The 19,981-nt window shown below is 48.0% G+C and overlaps 1 protein-coding gene and 1 long non-coding RNA gene across 2 annotated transcripts in view; one reads left to right on the top strand and one right to left on the bottom strand.

The window, feature by feature from the left end:
* Positions 1 to 784: 784 nt before the first annotated feature.
* Positions 785 to 6,564, bottom strand: CCK (cholecystokinin). The gene is made up of 3 exons (XM_072793204.1): positions 6,409 to 6,564; positions 5,121 to 5,333; positions 785 to 1,188 (listed from the first exon to the last, which is right to left on the bottom strand). The coding sequence occupies exons 2-3, from the start codon at positions 5,329 to 5,331 to the stop codon at positions 1,055 to 1,057; spliced, it is 345 nt and encodes a 114-aa protein (XP_072649305.1). The 5' UTR covers positions 5,332 to 5,333; positions 6,409 to 6,564; the 3' UTR covers positions 785 to 1,054.
* Positions 6,199 to 19,981, top strand: part of LOC140614201 (uncharacterized) — a 72,594-nt gene continuing 58,811 nt past the window's right edge. The window contains exon 1 of the long non-coding RNA XR_012015106.1: positions 6,199 to 6,486. This is a non-coding gene — a long non-coding RNA (uncharacterized lncRNA). The remainder of the gene's footprint in view (positions 6,487 to 19,981) is intronic.

The raw sequence follows: 19,981 nt of genomic DNA, 5'->3' as shown, positions 1-19,981 counted from the left end.
GGGATTGTAATCACAGGCTCCTCCCTAGACCACTGCCACCCCGAGTGTGGTCCAGGACCCACCACACTGGTTTCACCTGGGAGCTTGCTCAGGCCCAAGGCCAGACTTGTTGAGTCAGAATGTGTGAGTTATAAGATTCCCTGGTGATTCACATGTACTCCAGAGTCTGGAAGGGCTCGGGTGATGGAGGTCATGCTACTGGGAGCGATCAAGTCTGTGAATCTCATTAGCTGGGGAACTGTGGGCCAGTCACTTTTACCTCTTGGGACCTGTTTCCTCATCTGTAAAAGGACAATAACCTCGGTGCCACAGGGCCATGGAGAGATCCAAGGGATGTGAAAGCACTGACTAGCATTTGCCCCATAATTTGTTTAAAGGCCAAGAGAATCCCAAAGAAGTCCTGGTGAGGGATGGGGTTACTACATCCTACAGGGATGGGCAGGTGGGAGGCTCCAACCCAAGCTGCATCTCTGGTCTTTACCCAGACAAATGAGTGCTCAGTGCAAGCAGGGCATGTTTTCTTTTTGCAGTGAAGCCCAGCAGGGGCCCCACACCCAGGGTGGCCAGAGCTGGGCCATGGAACTGACCCAGAAGGTCCTTTTACTGGCCATTTTGCCTGGCAGTAGAGAAGTTAACCTCATGTCCAACCCTCATCTCTCGAGCCCTTTCTGGGACCATCTATGCCAGGGGTTTGTCCTTGGGTATTATCTCAGGCTTTCCTCCTTGAAGGTCCTGTGGATTATATGGAACCCTTTGCGCTCGATAGACACAGCGGACTAGGGAGCAGAATGAAATTATTTTAATAGCATAGCAACACTTTAGGACCACGCATCACAGACGAGGAAAATGTTTTGCTTTCCATTTGTACAATTCTGGTGAGGTGTGAGGTTGCACTGGACAATCTTACAGACATTTTTCACATTGAAAACTTAATAAATAGATAATGAAAATGTCAAACTTCAGAGACAATGACTTATGAGTGTGATTGTTTTCTTTTTCTGCCTCTTCTGAGCCAGGCGGTTGCTTCCTGGTGTGCCGACAAAGGCAGGGTCCCTTAGGAGGGGTATTCATACTCCTCAGCACTACGCCGGCCAAAATCCATCCAGCCCATGTAGTCCCGGTCGCTTATCCTGTGACTGGGGTCCAGGTTCTGCAGGTTCTTAATGACGGACATTCGGCCAGAAGGAGCTACAAGGGGCAGGGGCAAAGGAAGCAGGGCCATTACATCTAAGAGCATCACTATTTCAATCTGTAAAGGAGAACAATGGGAAAAGCCAGACAATACAAAAGCTCCTCCTTAAAGGTATCAAAGAGCTGTCCAACAGTGGGATGGATTACTAGACCAAAATCTAAGAGAAGGACCCAAGTCTGTGTCACTAGAGAGAGTAGTATTTACTAGCCATGGGTATGGCTTCCAATCTATAAGGATTTAAGTGAATCCACAGATTTGTGGCCTTCCACAGCTTAGATATGCCTTAGTTTTCCTACTCCTTGGGGTGTTTCCACCGTGGTAGCTGGCCCTCAGTAGATGCCAAGCAAGGGTTTCCTTGGTACTTACCCATTTCTGGAATTTGCCCCTTGATATCCCGAGCATACCTGACTATTGTTAAGGTGACGCAGTTACAATATTTTGGTTTTTTTTTTAGTTACAATATTTTGATGTTAGAATGGTTTAAAAAATAGAGTCAAGTTCCACTGCTAGACAAATACTGTGTACAAATTAATTTGAAACTACCTTCTTTTTCAAAATGATAATGAGAGTAAGACACACTGTCAGATTAAAATCTTACGTCAGTGGCATTCAAAGAAGAGTGGGCAGAGAGGTAATAAGGAGGTTAATTCATCCCTTTTGACCAAAATGCAATAACTGAATGAAAAATGGACCTTCAGGAGTTAAGTCGTCAGGAACAGGATGATTCTCACGTGTAATTCACATTGAGCGAACAGGGACATGAAGAAGCAGTTTCTTTGGAGACATATGACACAGTCCTAGCCCACAGATCACAGACAGTGACCTTCTGGATGTGAAATCAGTATAATGCCTTCTTTTGTGCAAGCTAAGAGGCAAGAAATGTCCCTCAGGGACCTCAAAGGGGGAAAGCCCAGGGGACTTTAAGAGCAGAGTGATGGAGGACTGCTCCATGGTTCCTATCGTATGAGGGCCCCTGTGACCCCACTGCTCTGGATGCTGGCATCGAACCCTCCTATATGAGACTGCCCTTGCCAGCTCCTGCCCACAGGCTGCAAGGAGTCAGACTATGACTTATTTATTGATAAATGACCTTGCAGGAGCAGTTTCTCTGTCTTATTGGATAACCAAGTGAAGCTAGCTAAATTAAAAACCAGAAACAATTATACAGAGTAATGTCCCCACCCATTCTTCTCCTGACATCCCCACCTCAATCCCTTCCCAGCCTTGGGATCAAAAGTCAATCCAGACATTCCTGCCTCTTTGCAGGTATCTCCAGCTATGCAAAAGGAAAACAGACCTGGCTGTTTCATTGTTCAACATTTTTCAGGTGAAATACTAGTCTTTGCATTCAAAAAAACCTTGCATATCCAGTTATTTGTACCCAGTTATAGAAATGTAGCCCATTCTTCTGCCTGGTGATGATGAATGCCACCATGAAGGGCTGGGCATAGCCCCAAGTTCCAGTTAATGAAGGCAAAGCGGCAGCTTCGAGGTGCATAAGCAGCCTAGGTTTGTTGGGCTTGGGTGGGGGAGGGGGGTGGTGCAGGAATCACATTCAGCCCTGGTAGCTGTGCTGGTTTCACACCTCAATCCCTCCATTCCACACACAGTTCTGTGCTCACAGTGTGTGCATTTACCTGGGTCCTCACTCGCTTCTCCAGTGTGACACAAAGTAGGAACTACACCTGGTTTACAGAATTGAATTGAAGGTCCTGCCTCCTTTAAACTTTAAAACCCCCCGAATGGGCAGTACAGCTGGGAAGATGACTGGGTTCCAGACCCGCTGGGGAGGGCAGGGCTTGAACAGAGTGTCAGGTGTGCAAAGTCATGTAGGTTATATATTCTCCCAGAGCCTAATGGAACTTACTAACCAGGGCTTCAGCGAGGAGTAACAGACAGTACAGATGTTACAGATGTAGCATTAGAGCTTTGTTGGGCATGGGGCAGGTGTATGCTAGATGTCCCCTGCCCCCAATAGAATCGCTTCTCAATCACTGAAAGCTCTGCAGACAATTAATTTCTAACAATAAACTCTTGAGCACTCCTCGAAGAGTACATTATCGTGTTTAGAATCTGTAAGCATAAGTACTGTAGTTGAGTACATATCCAGTATGATCTCAAAATGTGTAAAATATTCAAGGATAGGTATAAATATTTCTTCCTGGTTCATATTTGTTAAATAGGCGAGTAGGATTATTTTCTGCCTCGTGCCGGTTGTGGGTGTTGGCAGCTAAAGTCCCGAGGGGCTGCCATTCCCGCATGGGCTTGTGTGGTACAGCATTCTAAAGGCAAAGGGAGAAAGTGGCTGAGCAGAGATGCTAGGGACAAACTTCCAGCTAAGATTTGTAGTATAAAGCCACTGCCAAGTGTCAGTTCTGGGGAAGTAGTTTGGCAACTGGCTTGTTTCTCAGACCTGTTTCTCGTGGCTCTTTCCTGATGATGGGGAGGGGGTTCCAGATGACAGCTCAGTGAAAAACCTATGATATTTCGGACTGGTCTGGCTGAAGTTCAACTGACATCCAAGGACAGATATTAAATTATTTTGAGACAGATAATCAATAGGAATTCAAGAAGTTTTCAGACTTTCTCTGTCATCTGACTAATATTTCCAACATCTCTTAATTTAATTTTAGTTAGAAAGCAAAACAGAAGATGGTAGCTGGGACAATTTCCCAAAGAGCGGACAAAATATAACAAATCATCTTAAATCATCTTTTTTTTTTTTTTTTCTCCTTCTGAATTCCCCTCGTCGAAAAACTTTTGATCTTACCTTCATATGAAACCATCAGAGACTCTGGAAAGCCAAGCCCATCATTTTTTCCTTGTTTAGTCAAGGAAAGCCTCCCTGGCACATGGGACGGTCAGAAAGCCTCATGGGAAAGGGGTCCACCCTGTACCCTTCCCAATAGCATTTTCTGTGGTTTATTGGCTGGCTGCATTGGTCTAGTTTAGCACACCACCCCACAGCCATCCATGTCACAGCGGATCAAGTTGGTTGAAAAAAAAAAAAAAAAAAAAACTGTTTCAGTCCCAATCATGATTCCTAAGGAGCCTACAGACAAATGAGCCTCCCTCGGAATCACACAGAATGCTAGAAGGGACCTAGGGAACTCTAGCTTTCTCTGTGCTTTACAGACGAGACAGGCCCAGGAAAGGGACAGGGCTGTCAGTATGTCACCCTGCTAGTGAGCCACCAAATCACCATAATCCTGCAGACAGACATCAATGCTGAGAAACCTGGCTTGCACAGTCCTGCTGCAATTGGGACCACCTCTCTAACAGCAAAATAAAAACAAACAGGTCTCTTGAGTAATCATTTTAAATCACTGCCAAGGAGAACTCAAAACTGCTACTGATTCTTTCCTCCTGTTACATTCTTTGGTGAAAACTGACACATCGTCACTGTTTTTTCCACTGTTGTCAGGACGCAAGAGCTTTCTCAGCATCAATGCCTTCCTGCTAGGGGGTTTCCAAGTGTCACACCTGGGTGGCTCCCGGTTCCTCTGCATTTCCAGTATTGGGTATTTGGTAGATCTGCAAAGTCTTTTAGAGTCAGTAATTTGCTTCATAATTACCTTTTAATATCTTCATAATACAGCGTTGAACTTAAGCAGCAACACGGGCCAACACTAGTTCAAGAAAGCTCTTTTAAAAAGGTTTTCCTTAATTAATTGAATCCACCGCATTCGCTCTCAGTTTTCTACAAAGGAGGCCAGAAAACCGTACTGTCCAGCGCAGTGCAATGGGGGGGGCGGGGGAGGGGGGGAGAGGGCGAAAGTGAAGAAACCTTTCGGCTTAAGGCACCGCCTGTTTCCTTCCCAGGGGCTACCCACCTCCATCAGCAGGACGCTGGGGAACAGGGTCAGGATGGGGAGCCGCAGGCGGGGTCAGAGGAATAAGGACCCCGTAGGCGAATGAGCATCCGTACCTTTCCGGGCCTGCTGGATGTACCTGGCCAGCAGGGCGCCCAGGTGCGCGCGGGGCTCGCCGTCCACCTTCTGCACTGCCCTCAGCTGCCTCCGGGGCGCCTCGTCCTCCCGCTGCGCCCCCGGGCCCGCCGGGTCGGCCGGGACGGGCTGCGCCAGGGCGCCCGCCGCCAGTACCGCCAGCAGCACGCACAGGCACACGCCGCCGTTCATGGCTGCGGGACAGCAATGGGACAGGGGACGTGAACGACAAGGCGGGGGCCTCGCGGGCTCTGGCGGAGGCACCGGGGGCTCAGTGCAGGCGCGCGGGGCTCCGGCCGCGCCCGCCGGTGCAAGGCAGGGGCTCGCCAGGCGCCGCGGGGGCACGCGGCGGCCACACCCCGTGGAGTCCCGGGGACCCAGCCTTCCGCCTGGGCTGGCAGAAGAAACGTCTTCTGTTTTCCTTGAGTTTCAGAAAGTGTTGTTAGAGCGCCCGTCTTGTAACTGGAAAAGCAAGAGTTAAAGCTGGGAGAAACCAGACCCCCGGGAGCCAAGAAGCTCTCGGTGGGGGAAAATAAAGGGTGAAGAAGGGAGGAGCGCAGCTTAAAATGCAGGAGCAAGAAATTAAAGCCGTGTTTCTGAAGTTTCTTTAAGGTGCACACGGGAACCGGCAACAAACTACGATGCAAAACCCAAAGGGCTTTTTAGAATCAGAAATAAGCGCTTGGTCTTCCGTCGTTGGCAAAGCGCCGTCGCCTTCGAGATCCACGAGCAGATACGACACCCGCACTTTTCTATCCCCAAAGCCTTGAAATTTCCTGCAATATTTAGAAAGTGAATTTAAATCTTAAAGCCCCTTGGGAGTCTATTTGAGGAGACGGCCGGGTGCACCGCACCTCCGTGTAACATCCAGCAAAGCCCTGGGCGCGGGCTAATCCTAGCAAATAGCTATCCCGGCGCGGCACGGGCAGGGCACGGGGACGGAGACGGGGCAGGGCACGGGGACGGGCACGGGGACGGGCACGGGGACGGGGACGGGGCAGGGCACGGGCAGGGCACGGGGACGGGCACGGGGACGGGCACAGGGACGGGGCAGGGGACGGGCACGGGGACGGGCACGGGGACGGGGACGAAGCCGGCTCGGAAGTCCCCCCGCCGCTCTGCCCGCCCAGCCCCCTCTGCTGTTCTGACTCCGAGACAGGTCTTCCGAGCTGTCTGTCGGGAAGAAGATGCAGAAAACAGGGAAATGCGGTGAAGGGGCACAAGACCGCGGACCGCATTCTCACACCACCTCGAGGGCCGGGGACCTACCTCGTGGGCTAGGAGCGTAGACGCGGCGGTCGGCGGTGGCGCAGCCCGGGAGCGGCGGGGGAGCCGAGCCAGGTGCAGGTGGGCCGGCGGCCGCCCCTTAAATAGGCCCTCCCGGCGCCGCCGGCCACGTGACGCAGCCCCGCGGCAGCAGGCGCTCAGGGGGCGGCCGCTGGGGCGCCGAGCGGCGGCGGGGCTCGGGGAGCGGAGGGGCGGTGGCCCGCGGAGACCCGCCCCGCCCCGGGGTCCAGCCCGCCTCTCCGGCCGGGGGGCTGCGCGTCCCGGTTCCGTCCCGCCCCCTCGCCCTTTCCTGCTCCAGGACGGGACGCCTAGGTGTCGGGATGGAGGAGCTGCCCAGTTAGGTCGGCCCTGGGGACCGGAGGCGCCCCGAGGAGGCCGGGGGCGGGCTGGGGAACTGGACCGGGCTGGGTGTCTGCAAAGTGTAATTCGGAGCTGGGGGTGGGGGTGGGGGTGGGGGGGGGCGAGGGGGGTTGCGCCCCGCCTGGAGCAGCTCAGGCTGCTCTGGGCATGTTGTGGGTTTTTTTTTTTTTTTTTTTTGTCTTTTTTGGTGTTTTGTTTTTTTGGATCACTGAGTGGGCTTCTTGGGGGGGGGGGGGAGGTCCTCACTTTCTTCTCGGCCCGGTGAGAAGCCCTGGAGGTTCCCCAGGATTCCGAGGGCAGGTGTTCCCGGGTCAGTGAAAGGGCCTTGGCCTCGGCGGGCCCTTGGGGTCCCGGGGCTCTGTTCATGCAGCTGTGGAGCGACGGTGACACCTCGGGACTTCGCTCGGAGCTTGGGAAAGGGCCGTTTGCCTCCGGGTCGCGGTCGAATTAGCCCCCGGTCGCCGACCAGTGGCGCCAGAGTGCCCCGAAGAGCCCTGCGCCGCACCCCATCCCCTCTCCCCGGCCGCCGAGCACTCACACCCCGCGGGCCCCCCGCGTCCTTCCCGGTGCCGTCGCGCCCCGGGCTGCCGAGCGAGGCCACCCGAGCCGGGGCGCCCTGGCGGCCAAACCATCTCGGCCAACCCGTCTGGGCGAAAGGCACTGCCAACCCCATTTCACAGATGGCAAACCGAGGCTCGAAGAGCTGCGCCAGCCGGGACTGCCCTGGCCGTGCGGCAGAGTCCTCCCGGGGGGCGCCTGGGTGGCTCAGTGGTGAGCGGCTGCTTCGGCCCAGGGTGCGATCCGCGGGCGGGGGATGGAGTCCCGCATCGGGTCCCCGCAGGGAGCCTGCTTCTCCCTTGGCTGTGTCTCTGCCTCTCTCTGTGTCTCTCATGAATAAACAAATAAGATCTTTTTTTTTAAAAAAAAAAGAATCTTCCCAGCCCGAGACCTCGGGGTCACATCTGTCCCTTGTCCAGCCCCGGAGCCCTTCATTCCTCTCCTCCTTTCCCTCAAGAAGGACTTGGAAGTGCCTTTTTCAAAACTGGCACCTGTACTCAGCTGTAGGGTTCCCTACATGGGCAGGACTGTGAGGACTCTAGCATGGGGGCATGGAGGTCAGGGTGGGGGTGGCTGGGAGAGCTTGGTGGGGAGACACTTCTGGTTGCATCCCCTTTTCTAAACTCTAGAGGCTGCTGTATTTCTGCAACCTACAGGCAACATTTTTGAAACAGCAGCAAGTAAGATGTTTTCCAGTGGTTTTTCCACAAGGCTGCTAAGGGGTGTGTAGTTCAGTTGCAGGAACTAGTTTTATTTGTGACTGTGGCCAAGGTATTTCTGGGAACATAAACTTGCTACAAAACAGAATCACCTAAAAGGCTTGTTCAGATATCCCGAGTCTCTGATTCTGAGGTGGGGCCCAAGAATCTCCCGTTCTAACAAGTTCCCCAATGATGCGCCTGCTGGTGAGCCCCTGAACGCACTTTAAGAACCACTGCTATAGAATTTCCTTGTGGTAAGCCAGTGACTTAACACCCTTCCTTCCATCCACTTAATTAATAATTAATATTTATTGAACAGTTGCTTTGTGCCAGGCATTGGGGATGCAGCATGAACAATGATGACAATATGATGGGGGAGCAGAAAAAAAAGTAAACAGACAACCCTCTAGTGATTCTGATGTATTTGGGGGACTATCGGGGTGCAGGAGTTGGGAGATGATCCCAGAGAAGTATTTTTTGGGTTTTTTAAAAATATTTATTTATTTATTTATTTGAGGGGGGGCCACAAGTGAGTGCTTTAGGGTGGGGGGGAGGGGCAGAGGAAGAAGGAGAGAGAGAGAGAAATCCTCAAGCAGGCTCCATGCTCAGCAGGGGGCTCCATCCCAGGACCCTAAGATCAAGACCTGAGCCAAAATCAAGATACAGTCGCTCAACTGACAGAGCCACCCAGGTGTCCCCTAGAGAAATGTTTTGTTGAGGGGGAGCAGAGGAAGGAGACCCTGATTTTAGAAAGATGAGTCTGGTTGTAATGTGAGAAGCATTCCAAGTGGGGAGAAGCTGTAAGTCTGGATCTATTAGGAGGGCCAGATGGGATAAAGATAGATTTATATTTTGGTTTACAATGGATTATGAAGCCTATTAGTTATTATGAAACATATTAAACATTATCAAAGCAATGTGTTCATTAGAGGTAATTCAGAAAGTCAGTAAAAGTAGAAAAAAGAGGAAAAATTCCATTTTCCCGGGACAGCCACTGTTAACCTCTTGATGTCAGAGAAGCTTGTAGAGGCAATGAAACCAGGTGACTGAGGCTGACACTGGGGCTCTGTGTTGTGAGACAAGTGGGTAGGTGGAGTGTTACCCAAGACCAGGAGGTCAGGTGTGAGGGCCGGGTATGGGGTTGAGGTAGGTAATCTAATATAAGATTGAACTCATTGCTTGTGTGTGGATGTCCCAGGAACAGGTTGAGAATGAGCCCTAAGCTCAGGACATAGAGGCACTGGAAGTGTGGACCAGAGTCTTTGGGTGGAGGGTGACTGCCAGCCTAGCGGGTGCCTAGGAGGGCAGGTGAATAAGTGGACACCTCTAGGCACATCGAGAGCAAGACGGTGAGTGGAGAAGAGGGAGCTGAGACACCAGAGTAAGGTGTCTGAAGGAGTGGTCAAGACACCAGGGTAAAAATGCCTTAAGAAGAAGCCAAAAGTGACAAGGATTATCAGAAGCTGGAAGAAGGGCTTATGCAGTGGACCTTTATAACTTGCTATAAAGTTGTAGTCACTTCACCTCTAGGAATTGAATTCTGAGCAGGGATATATTATAGAAGATTCTCTGGGAAAATAAAAAGTTAAAAGGGGTCTGAACTCCATGGCCATACTAATAAGTCTTCCTTCTTAATGGATCAGAGGGTACTAATAACTCTGACCACTTCTAAAGCAAGATGTGCCTGGGCCCCCACTTTTCCAGTTAATGCATGTGTTTATCTGCATTAAGGAGAATCCATTTATTCACTAAAGGTACTTGCTTAATGCCCCTTAAGGTAGATGCTTTTGGTGCCTTCACTACAGCTAATGTCCCACCTCTGGCTCTGGCTGTTGGGGGAGCGGGGAGAGCCTGATGCAGGGTTCAATCCCAGGACCCTGAGATCATGACGTGAGCCAAAGGCAGATGCTTAACTGACTGAGCCACCCAGGTACCCCTAGCTGGATTTGGACTGGGTAATTTTGAGCATTCAGACAGTGTTCCCATCTCAAGCTTTTAAAGCACCCCTTTGCAGTTCTCTGCCTCAAAACTCAAACCCAGAAGAGGTTTAGTCTGGAAGTACATGGGTCTTAACATCCCAGAGGACAACCCTCAATCAGTGGGGGATAGGAGCCCATTTCCTGTCCTCTGTGTGGACCATTCCCAGAAGCTTCTGGAATCTTCTTAAAGTTCCTTTGCCTCTAGCAATAGCCTCCCTTTAGCTGAATTTTCTTTTTTAAAGATTTTATTTACTTATTATTTAAGAGACACAGAGAGAGAGAGCACGAGGTGGGGGGCAGGAGGAGCAGAGGAAGAGGGAGAGGGAGAAGCAGACACCCCACTGAGCAGGGAGCCTGATACGTGGCTCAACCAGGACCCTGGGATCATGACCTGAGCCGAAGACAGATGCTTAACCTACTGACCCACCAAGGTGCCCCCAGTTGACTTTTCCTCCTCCCCTGCCTTACTCCTCTCATTTCCTCACTTCTTGTATCTGGGGTCATCTCTCAAACCACTTGTCCCCAAAGTTTTCTCTAATTTCAAGATAATCCTACTTAAAAAATCAACTGTCCATTAGGCATTGTTGAGATACAACGGGGAACAATACAGACAAATCCCTCTGTTTGTGGTGCTTCCATTCTAGTGGAGGAGACAGATAATAAACAAGAAAAATACTTGTATATGCAATAGGTCATCGATGGGCACAAATGATTCTGAGAGAAGTAGATCAAGTAGAGGGTATGGGCAGAAGACTTGCAGGAACATATACAAACCCCTGCTTGACGTCCCTCTGTTCAGGCTCTTTGATACGTAGACCTCACTAGGTATGTGAAGGAGAAATGGTTTTGCTTTTCAGTACAAATGAACACAAAGGGGGTTGTAATGAGAGTTTTCCTTGTTTGGAGGTTGTGGTTGTATTTTACCAAGTGTGAGATGGTAATTAAGTTTCACCCTAAGCCCATCCTCTTGTCTCAGGAAAAGGAAAAAAACAGATAGTGCCCTCTCTGTCTCCCACCTGCCAACGCCTCACCTCCTTACCGCTGAGCGAGGCTCACCAGCTGAGGCCCCGAACTGCCCATGTGGAAGGTCCTTCATGCCATGCAGGGGGCTGAAAGCATCATGACCATATCCAGATGTGGCATTTGAAAGGGAGTAGTGGTGAGAGGGAATTGTTGCAATTAGGATTTTTAGTCCTGGGAGGTATCTCAAAGACATATGTCCATTCTTCACTTGCAGAAGATTGAGTGGAATTTCCAGGGATGTACTAGAGCCTCCTAATTTATTATTCACAGAATTTAAACTTGTTACTAGTAATTCCTCTTTAAAGGAGGTCAGGAGATTGTTGGCTCTGATTCAAAATACATTGGTTTGAAGGCTTCTTTTTGGGTCTTAAGTGTTTTCCCCTGGTACATATGGTAGAAATGCCATTAATTGTTCTGGAAACTTTCAAAGGCCCCCAGAGCCAGTGTTTCTGCTATCACCCAGAATGATTTGATTGAAAAGCAAGAAGTAGCTGTGGTCATTGGGGACAGTGCTTCCTTTCCTTAATGATGAGCTCCATTAGAATGTCTTGTCTTAGTTTTAGTGCTCACAAAAGTAGGGCTCAGACAGGCACCTGGGAGCAGGAAATTTATTTGGCAGTGATCTTAAGGAAGCAGGGTGAGGGGACAGGGGAGAGAGAGGACAATCAAGTGCATGTTGATGAGTGGGTTCCTGCTGTGGGGGCAGTCCCACTGGGGTCTCTGTGAGATACCTCATGGAACATGCCTCAAAACCAGCCCACCTGAGGCTGGGAGGAGAGCCTGGGGGATTTACCCACCGGCTCTGGTGCCCCATTGGTTGAGGGCTGCTCCAGGGATGACGGCTTCCTCTTCACTTCTAAATCGGCTTCCCTGCTCCTACAGGGCCAGAGAAAGTTCTCAGGTAGAGAAGAGAGAGGATGATGGCTGAGGTTGGAATAGCTACCAGGGAGCCAAGGGGACTAGCTGGGCTGCTATAACAAAATACCATAGACTGGGTGGCTTAAACAAAACACATTAATTTCTCATAGCCTGGAGGCTGAGAGGACCCAGGTCAGGGAGCCATCGTGGTCAGGGGCCTGGTGAGAGGTTTTTTTCTGGGTTCTCTTCCTGTCGTATCCTCGCATGATAGAGAGACAGAGCAAGCTCTATGATTTTGTTCTTTGTTAGGGCACCAATTCCAGCATGAGGACCTCGCCCTCACGATTACATCTAAACCTAATTTCCTTCAAAGGTCCAATCTCCTAATATCATCACAGTGGGGATTAGGGCATCCATATGAATTTTGGGAGGACATAAACATTTAGCCCATAGCAGACTGCAACATGCCTGCGTGGAAAAGAGGAAAAATCCTTTCACTGGCATTTCTGTAAGGTTACTGAAATCCTTTAAATCTGGGGAATCCCCTAAACCTGGGACCTCTCATTCAAGGGTCACAAACCCAAACACCAACAGGTGAGCAAAACAGGCTACGGGTCAGAAGAGCAACAGCGACATCACAATGATAAATGTCAAAAGACTCTTGTGAGTGGTAGTTAATCCTCCTGGGGAACTCTCCAGGCAAGTGTAGAACTCACACTTCAGAGTTATCTTATCCAGTGGGAGCTGGGGTATTTATACAACAGCTCCAGCCAGTCACTGGTTGAGGGTGGTTCCCAGAAGGGGCGCATTAATTTCCTAGTGCTCGTGGCCCACTGGGTATATGGGCCAGAGAGGTTTCCAGCTCCCATGGGAAGGCCTTACGGGGACAGCTACTGATGCTGGTTTTGGAAGCTGAGCCTGCACACACTATGTAGGTCGGGCCAGAGGGGTGATAGGTGGGGCAGTGACACTGCAGATTTACTCTTCTAATGCTTTGCTGACACTCAGTATTAGAGCTTACCATACTTTACCTTAATTTCCTACAACAGTCCTTGGTCCATAGCGGTTGCTCAATAAATCTATTGACTGACCTCTTCATCTATATGAATATCTCATTTGCCAGAAGACAGGACTGTGACTTCTGTGCTGGATGCATGAGAAGTGATCAATAAACATTTACTGAGTAAACAACTCTTAGTTCAATGGACTGGATATACAAGCTGTCTATTGGTGAATGACAAGCCATTGGCTGACCCTGGGCTTGGTCACTGACTCCCAAATTGTCACAGGAATTGTTTTCAGTACCATTTCTTTTTGCCAGGGATATAAGAGCTGCCAGAAACAGGAGATCACCTCATGAATGGATAATAGGAATGGGGAGAGGTGAGCTCCCAGCCATTAGTCTCCATGCAGAACAAGCCTTTGCTTTTCAAACTAATACTGAAAAGCCAAAATGAATGGTAGTTGCTGGGGAAACTGGCTGCCTATGTCCTCAGACCTGTCCCTTGGCTCACTTTCCTTTGTAGAGGTTTAGAAGAAGCTTCTATGGCCATACTCAGGAAAAGGTAATGAACAGACTCAAGTTCTTTGACCAGTAGTCTGGAGTCTTTGTAATCCTGCCAATCCAGCTTTCCTCTAAAGCTGGGGCTCCGTGTGACAGAGGACAAGGATGTATCCCTCTAGTGGTCTCAACACCCATCAGAGACACGGCCCACCTTAATAGCCCACCTGAGTTAATTTCCCCTCCTCTGAGTTAATTCTTAGGGCCACAGCCTTTCCAGGATGACCTTATTGGGAAAGCTCTTAGTTTTTAAAAATAAACTAAAATAGTTTGAATATGTATTAAAGGCACATAATTCACAAATGAAAAGGTAGAAAAAAGTATATAATAAAAATGAAGTCTTCCCCTCACCTCATATTTCCGTTCAGTTTCTCTTCCTTAGGGACAGAGTTCCTCTAGTTTTTAGTAAATTCTTCCAGAATCTATGCACATACAAGTACATCAAATAAGTGTCTCTCTCCCTCTGTCTCTCCACCTCTCTCCCTCTCTCTCTCTCTCTCACACACACACAATGTCCCGATAGAAGCACATATTACATAATGTTCTATACTTCACCTTTTTTTACTTAAAATATATATTGAAGTCACTGTATTGTTGGAATAATTCTACCTCAAAATCTATAGAATATCCCTTTTATATGGCTGTGCCATAATTTGTCTAGCTAGTTCCCTATTGATAAAAATGTAAATAGTTTCCAGTATTTTCTAATTATAACAGAAGCTTCTTGAATATACATCAATCTGCACATGTACAAAATTACTGATGACATGAATTTATAGAATTACAGAATTAAAGGATATGTACATTTAACATTTTGATAAGTATTACCAAGTTCCCCCCACCCATAGCAATTGTTTCCAACTGTCAAGGACAGCATATTTATCTCTTCTTGCTGATGAATTCTTCAGCTCCAGCTACTTGGCCAGCTCCTCAGCCATGCCCACGGCATAAGAGCATTAGCTCTGAATGTAGAGAGCTGACCTCACTGAATGACTGGGATTTAAACTTTGAGCGATGGTCCTATTTGAATTCCAATGTGTGTAGGAGGCAAAAGTAAGAGGCACAACCAGTGGCTGGTTCTGCCCTCTAGGTGACTTTTGGAAATGTATGGGGATTTTTTTTGGGGGTCAGTACAATAGTAGGGAGCACAATGCCTGATGGCATTGGGGAGGGGGAACCAGGATGCTGGGTGCCTGGCAACCCCCTGGAGAGACAAGCACATGTTGAATGATACACTGGACATTCAAGTAGGTGAATAAAGCCTGTCTATAATGATGCAAGCCTAGGAGGCGCCTGGGTGGCTCAAGTTCGTTGAGCATCTGTCTTTGGCTCAGGTCATGATTCGGAGGTCCTGGAATCCATCCCCTCATCGGGCTCCCTGCTCAAGGGAGAATCTGCTTCTCCCTCTCCCTCCCCCTGCTTGTCCTCTCTCTCACTCACTCACTCACTCATTCTCTAATAAAAAATAAATAAATAAATAAATAAATAAATAAATAAATAATTTTTAAAAATTATGCAAGCCTAGGAGATTACTTCATGCAACATAAAAAAAATATTTTTTTTCACTGAACTTTCCAAGAATGTGAGGACTGTTAAATCAGGGGAAGATTGCCTTTTGTTATGTTTGGGATTTTTAACAGGAGATGGCCACATTTTGAAAAATCATGTCACCAGTCCCAAGGGTACTTGTGGTGTTTGAGCTCCCTATACATACCTACACTGGCCCACAAATCTGTTTTCCATAGACAAATCCCTATATTATTTAACCTTTATTTCAAATCAGAAATGCAAAGAAAAATGTTTGTAATATTCAGTTGCAAATTGTGTTAGTTGTATTAAGGCCAAACTGACTCACTCTAAATAGGTGTGAACATCTGACAATTTCCAGTCTTCTAATTAACTGTGTCTGATCATTTACATATTAAGATACATATCATTTTATTCTAAATTACTTTGATATTATGGAAGGCACTTTCTATCTACAATATGTTATATTTGTGACAGAATTTTGATTTTAAAAATATTATGTGTATAGGTGTGTTGTAAGAGTTATAAATGACATTTCAGGCTCTTTCTCTCTCTCTCTATCAAATAAATAAATAAGTACATCTTTTAAAAAGGGGGCCCCTGGGTGGCTCAGTCAGTTATGCATCTGCTTTCAGCTCAGGTCATGATCCCAGGGTCCTGGGATGGAGCCCTGTGTCCTGCTCCTCAGGGAGCCTACTTCTCCCTCTCCTGCTGCTGCTTCTCCTGCTTGTGCTCTCTCCTTCTCTGTCAAATAAATAAATAAATATATCTTTTTTTTTTAAAATGGTATTTCAGGACAGCAAAGAGAGCATGTGAAGTATTTGTTGTCCAAAGTGGGTGTTGAGTCAGATGAGGTTGGGATTTAGGCCTTAGGAGCATGGATGTTTAAAGCCTGCTCTACCTGTTTTTTGTTATCTTAATTCAATTAGGAGAAAGAGGGCAAAATTTGGGAGAGGGATTAAGGCAGAGGTCCCAGAAAGATGGGGTGCAGTGTGTAAGTGTGTGGAGGCCAAGAGGTCAGGCTGTGGTGCAGAGAGAGGGTAAGCACACATTTCCTCTCCTCACCATGCTACTGAGCAATGGGTTTGACTGCAATATCCAGCCTGCACTCACTTCTTGTGGACAATCCTGAGATCTGAGGGTGGACAAGGAGGTTGAGGATTCCAGATCTCTGAAATGGGCAGAGATCTGGGGTTTTAAGAAAGCAAGTTAGGCTATTTTGTATAAGAATAATGTTGAGCAATGTCCAAAGGACATATTGGTGGACAGGTAGCCCAAAGGAAAAAGAGGATACCATTTCATGTTAAAAAGCAGTGGTATTTGAACTTTGGGGATTTGTACCATAAATGTAAAAGTTCTATTTAGATTTTCATTCCTTAAGGAATAGCACAAACCTGCAGCATAGGCAACAAAATGTTAAAAATTGGCAGCCCAGAAATGAGGGATCTGCGCATATATTTTCCTAGCACCCATGATGATGAGTGAAAGAGAGTTTGTTTACCAGCTTCTGTGACTTCCCTGGAGATGGCTGGCAACAGACGGGCCTCCAGCTGAGCGGGGAGCTTTGGGGTGCTGGGCCCAGGGGCTGCCGAGGACTTGCAAAGGAGTGAGAATATGATCTTATCTGCCAGATTGTGTTTCTTATGTAAGTTTCTGGAGCTGGGAGTTGAAAGGAAAAAGAGATTTAGTCTTTGAGCAAGAATGTTGGTTTGCAGAGTGCCTGTGTGGCTCAGTCGGTTGAGTGGCCAGCTCTTGATCCTGGCTCAGGTCATGATCTTGGGGTCCTGGGATCGAACCCCATGTCAAGCCCCACACTCAACATGGAGTCTGCTTCATATTCTCTCTCCCTCTCCCACTGCCCCTCCTGCTTGTGCTCTCTCTTTCTCTCAAATAAATGAGTACATCTTAAAAAAAAAAACGAATATTGGTTTATATTTTGGGTCCCTGTCTTAATTTGGGACCCACCCCAAAAAAACAGACCCTAAGGCAAAGAATGATGCAGGTGGTGTGTTTGGGAGGACATCCCAGATTGCTGAACTGAGAAGGTTAGAAAATGAGTCTGAGAAGAGAGAAAAGTCAAGTAAGTGTGGGTTAATGAAGGTTACTGGTGAGAGAGACTGGGGCTCAGTCTGGCTGGGTCCCTTCTGAGTGGCTGTATAGGAAACACCTCATAATTGCCCCACTGGAGCATTAATCTAGGACTCATGTGTCCTATTGTTTGAGGGCTCAGCGATGGGTTGGAGGCAGGGAGGACCTAACACAGGCTGAGAATAGAGATGCAGGTTGGATGTAGGCAGCCACCAGCCTATATGAAAACCTGTCCCATGCAGCTGCTTATGGGTTCAAGTGGGCGGAGGGGATGTGTATGAAGCATCAACAGTGTCTCCTGCAGCCCCTAAGTGCAAACCTGAGGAAAGACCTCATTACATTCATGCACTGTTAAAACACACAAGTCTTCCTATTTTGTTCCTATTCTTTGGGAATGTATGCATCATTGGGTATAAATATTTTGCTGGGAGAAATGTTCATGAAACATGTCCTCCTTCTCATGCTGAGTACCATTCTTTTTCTTCTCCGACCCTGGAAATTTCATAACTCTTGGGTCTTCCATCCATGGTTTGTGTAACTCAGAGCAAACCACTTTGGGTTTGTAACCCTGTGTTTGCACAACTGTCAAACGAGTCGCGTAGGAATCATGTCCTAGAGCATTGCAAGCTTTTAATGGGATAAACCTTAGCGGAGTGAAGTGAGGGTTTGGGGACAAGAAAACTTGCATTTTCAGCTTTTTTGCACATTCAGCTCTTTTTGGAGGAGGAGGTCTCAGGTCAAGATACTGAGGAGGAGATACTCATGGGAGGATGGAGTAGAGATGAGAGGTGTTTTGGGATTGTGTTGCTTACACAGATTTGTAAGTAGAGATGAGAGGTGTTTTGGGATTGTGTTACTTACACAGATCTGTGCCAAGCCTCCTAAATTTTATCACTCCCCTTTCTGAGAACAGTGGCTCCATTGAAGTCAAAGTGGAGGGAGAACCATGCTAAAAGTTTAAGTCCACTAAAATTGTCAAGTTTTGGGGGGGGCAGTTTCTGGGCTCCCCATGGATGACCCTTGTATAACAAGATGCTAATTTTAAAGAGAAATCTCAGATGCAGAGAGCGGGAGTGATAGTGCAGCTCTTTCTTGGCAACCCTAATTGCGGCAAGAGTTGCCAGGCTGCTAAAGGCATTCGCTTGTGCTATACACACAGCTGGGAAAATCAGAAGTGAGGAGCTGGTTTGTCACCAGCCAAAGCCCTGGAACTCACAAAGCAATCTGCTTTCTTTGGGAAGATACATATGGAGTCTAAAGGATTCGTCTAGAGAAATGCTGCTGGTTTTATAATATGGCTGTATTTCTTTTTCTTCCACCCATAGCTGTTTGCTCTCTTTCTTCGTTTATTTTATTTTATGATTTTATTTTTTTAAAAGAGACCATGCAATAGACACTGTAATTATAAAGAACTTACCTTCATAGGGCAGGCCCTCACATATTGACATCGATGCTTCATCAGATGCCATGCATGCCTTGTGGGTGGGTCTGACTTCCAGCTCCCAACCTTTGTGACCCTTTGCTCCACCGTTCTCTCTGGTGGTGAGAGAAGCCTGTTCTGCCTGCAGAAGTGCGCTTCAAGTGCTGGGGATTAATGGCCCCCAGGAACAGCCCTCAACTAGCAACTCATGGGAAGCAGTGAACACGTCCCCACCTCTCTCACCTAAGTCATGTTCTATGCTGGCTGCCATAGATCCCCAAGAGGGTTCAGCCACAAAGGCCCTTGGTGGTACCATGCTCAACAATGCTCCTTTCACTGGCTGCCTTCCTTGCTCTGTCTCATTTCCTTATTTCCATTCCCATGTTGTCTGGGATTGCCTCCCAAATAAACCACTTGTCCTCAAAGCCTTTGTTCAGGTCTTCTGGGAAAACCCAAATTATGATAGTTGAATTTTCAGCTTCCATCAACCTGAGTCATATTCTAGAGTTACGAATATTCCTTATGTTTACCCCATAATGGGCAATAAACTCTCTGTGGACCATGTGGCTAAGAGACCAGCACAGGCCTGGTAGCTAAGGGAGTACACTGGGCCTCGAAGAGTTTACTTTTTCCTGGGGCTAGAGGCTGACATATGGATGTGGACACTAGGGTTTATCTGAATGGGTTGCAGAAGCTTCTTTTTGCACAATTTGGCAAAGCATTTGCTGGATATACAGCGGCCTCCCCAGGATCAGGACTCTTATCCATTTTTAAGACCACATGAGAAACACCAAGTGTGCATTTCCTTAAGTCACAATCACTTATTTTGGACTAGTCATTCTCAGTGTAGGGTCCATTAATTGATTCCATACTTCAGAATCATGAAGGGTGCTTATTAAAGAGGCAGAGTTTGAGCCTCATCTTACACCTACTGTATCAGGACCTCTGAAGGTAAGGCCAAAAGAAGGTGTTTTTTGACAAGCTCCTGAAATGTCTTGGCTGGACTCCCCAGAAGCCGACTTGAGTGATGCATCTGGTAGGAGAGTGGGAGAAGCAGGACAGGAATAGGGGAAGCTAAGACAAGGTGTATCCCAGACAGAGCCCCATAGAACATAGCCTCCACTGGATCTGGTAGGGGAGCTCTGGTATTTAAGTTACATCTTAGTGATGTTGCTACTTGAGGCAAGGGGCTGAGCTTTTGTTCTGCACCTGTCACTCATTGGCTAAGGGCAGCCAAGCTCACTGGCACTTCTGGTTCTCTGGAGGTGCAGATAAAGAGACTCCAGTAGCCTGAGCACAGCTGTCTAGATAGAGTTATGAGTGGAAGCTATTAGAAGCTGGGGCAGGGGAGCACAGCAACCACAAATGAGATCCAAGGGCATCTGGGTAGAACAAAGACAGTGTCCATTCCAGCAGGTGATTCTTACACAAAATCAAGATACAGGACTAGAGTGAATTCCATGGAGTGGAGACAGTAGGA

The sequence above is a fragment of the Canis lupus genome, chromosome 22, assembly GCF_048164855.1.
Source record: "Canis lupus baileyi chromosome 22, mCanLup2.hap1, whole genome shotgun sequence".
NCBI classification, from domain to species: domain Eukaryota; kingdom Metazoa; phylum Chordata; class Mammalia; order Carnivora; family Canidae; genus Canis; species Canis lupus.
This window is presented reverse-complemented; position numbering and strand designations above follow the sequence as displayed.

What these genes read in the sequence shown, in the direction of transcription:
- CCK (XM_072793204.1), bottom strand. Translation starts at nt 5,331, where the DNA reads ATGAACGGCGGCGTGTGCCTGTGCGTGCTGCTGGCGGTACTGGCGGCG. An exon ending in CATCCAGCAGGCCCGGAAAG is followed by an intron (nt 1,189 to 5,120) that starts GTACGGATGCTC and finishes TGCCCCTTGTAG; the next exon opens with CTCCTTCTGGCCGAATGTCC.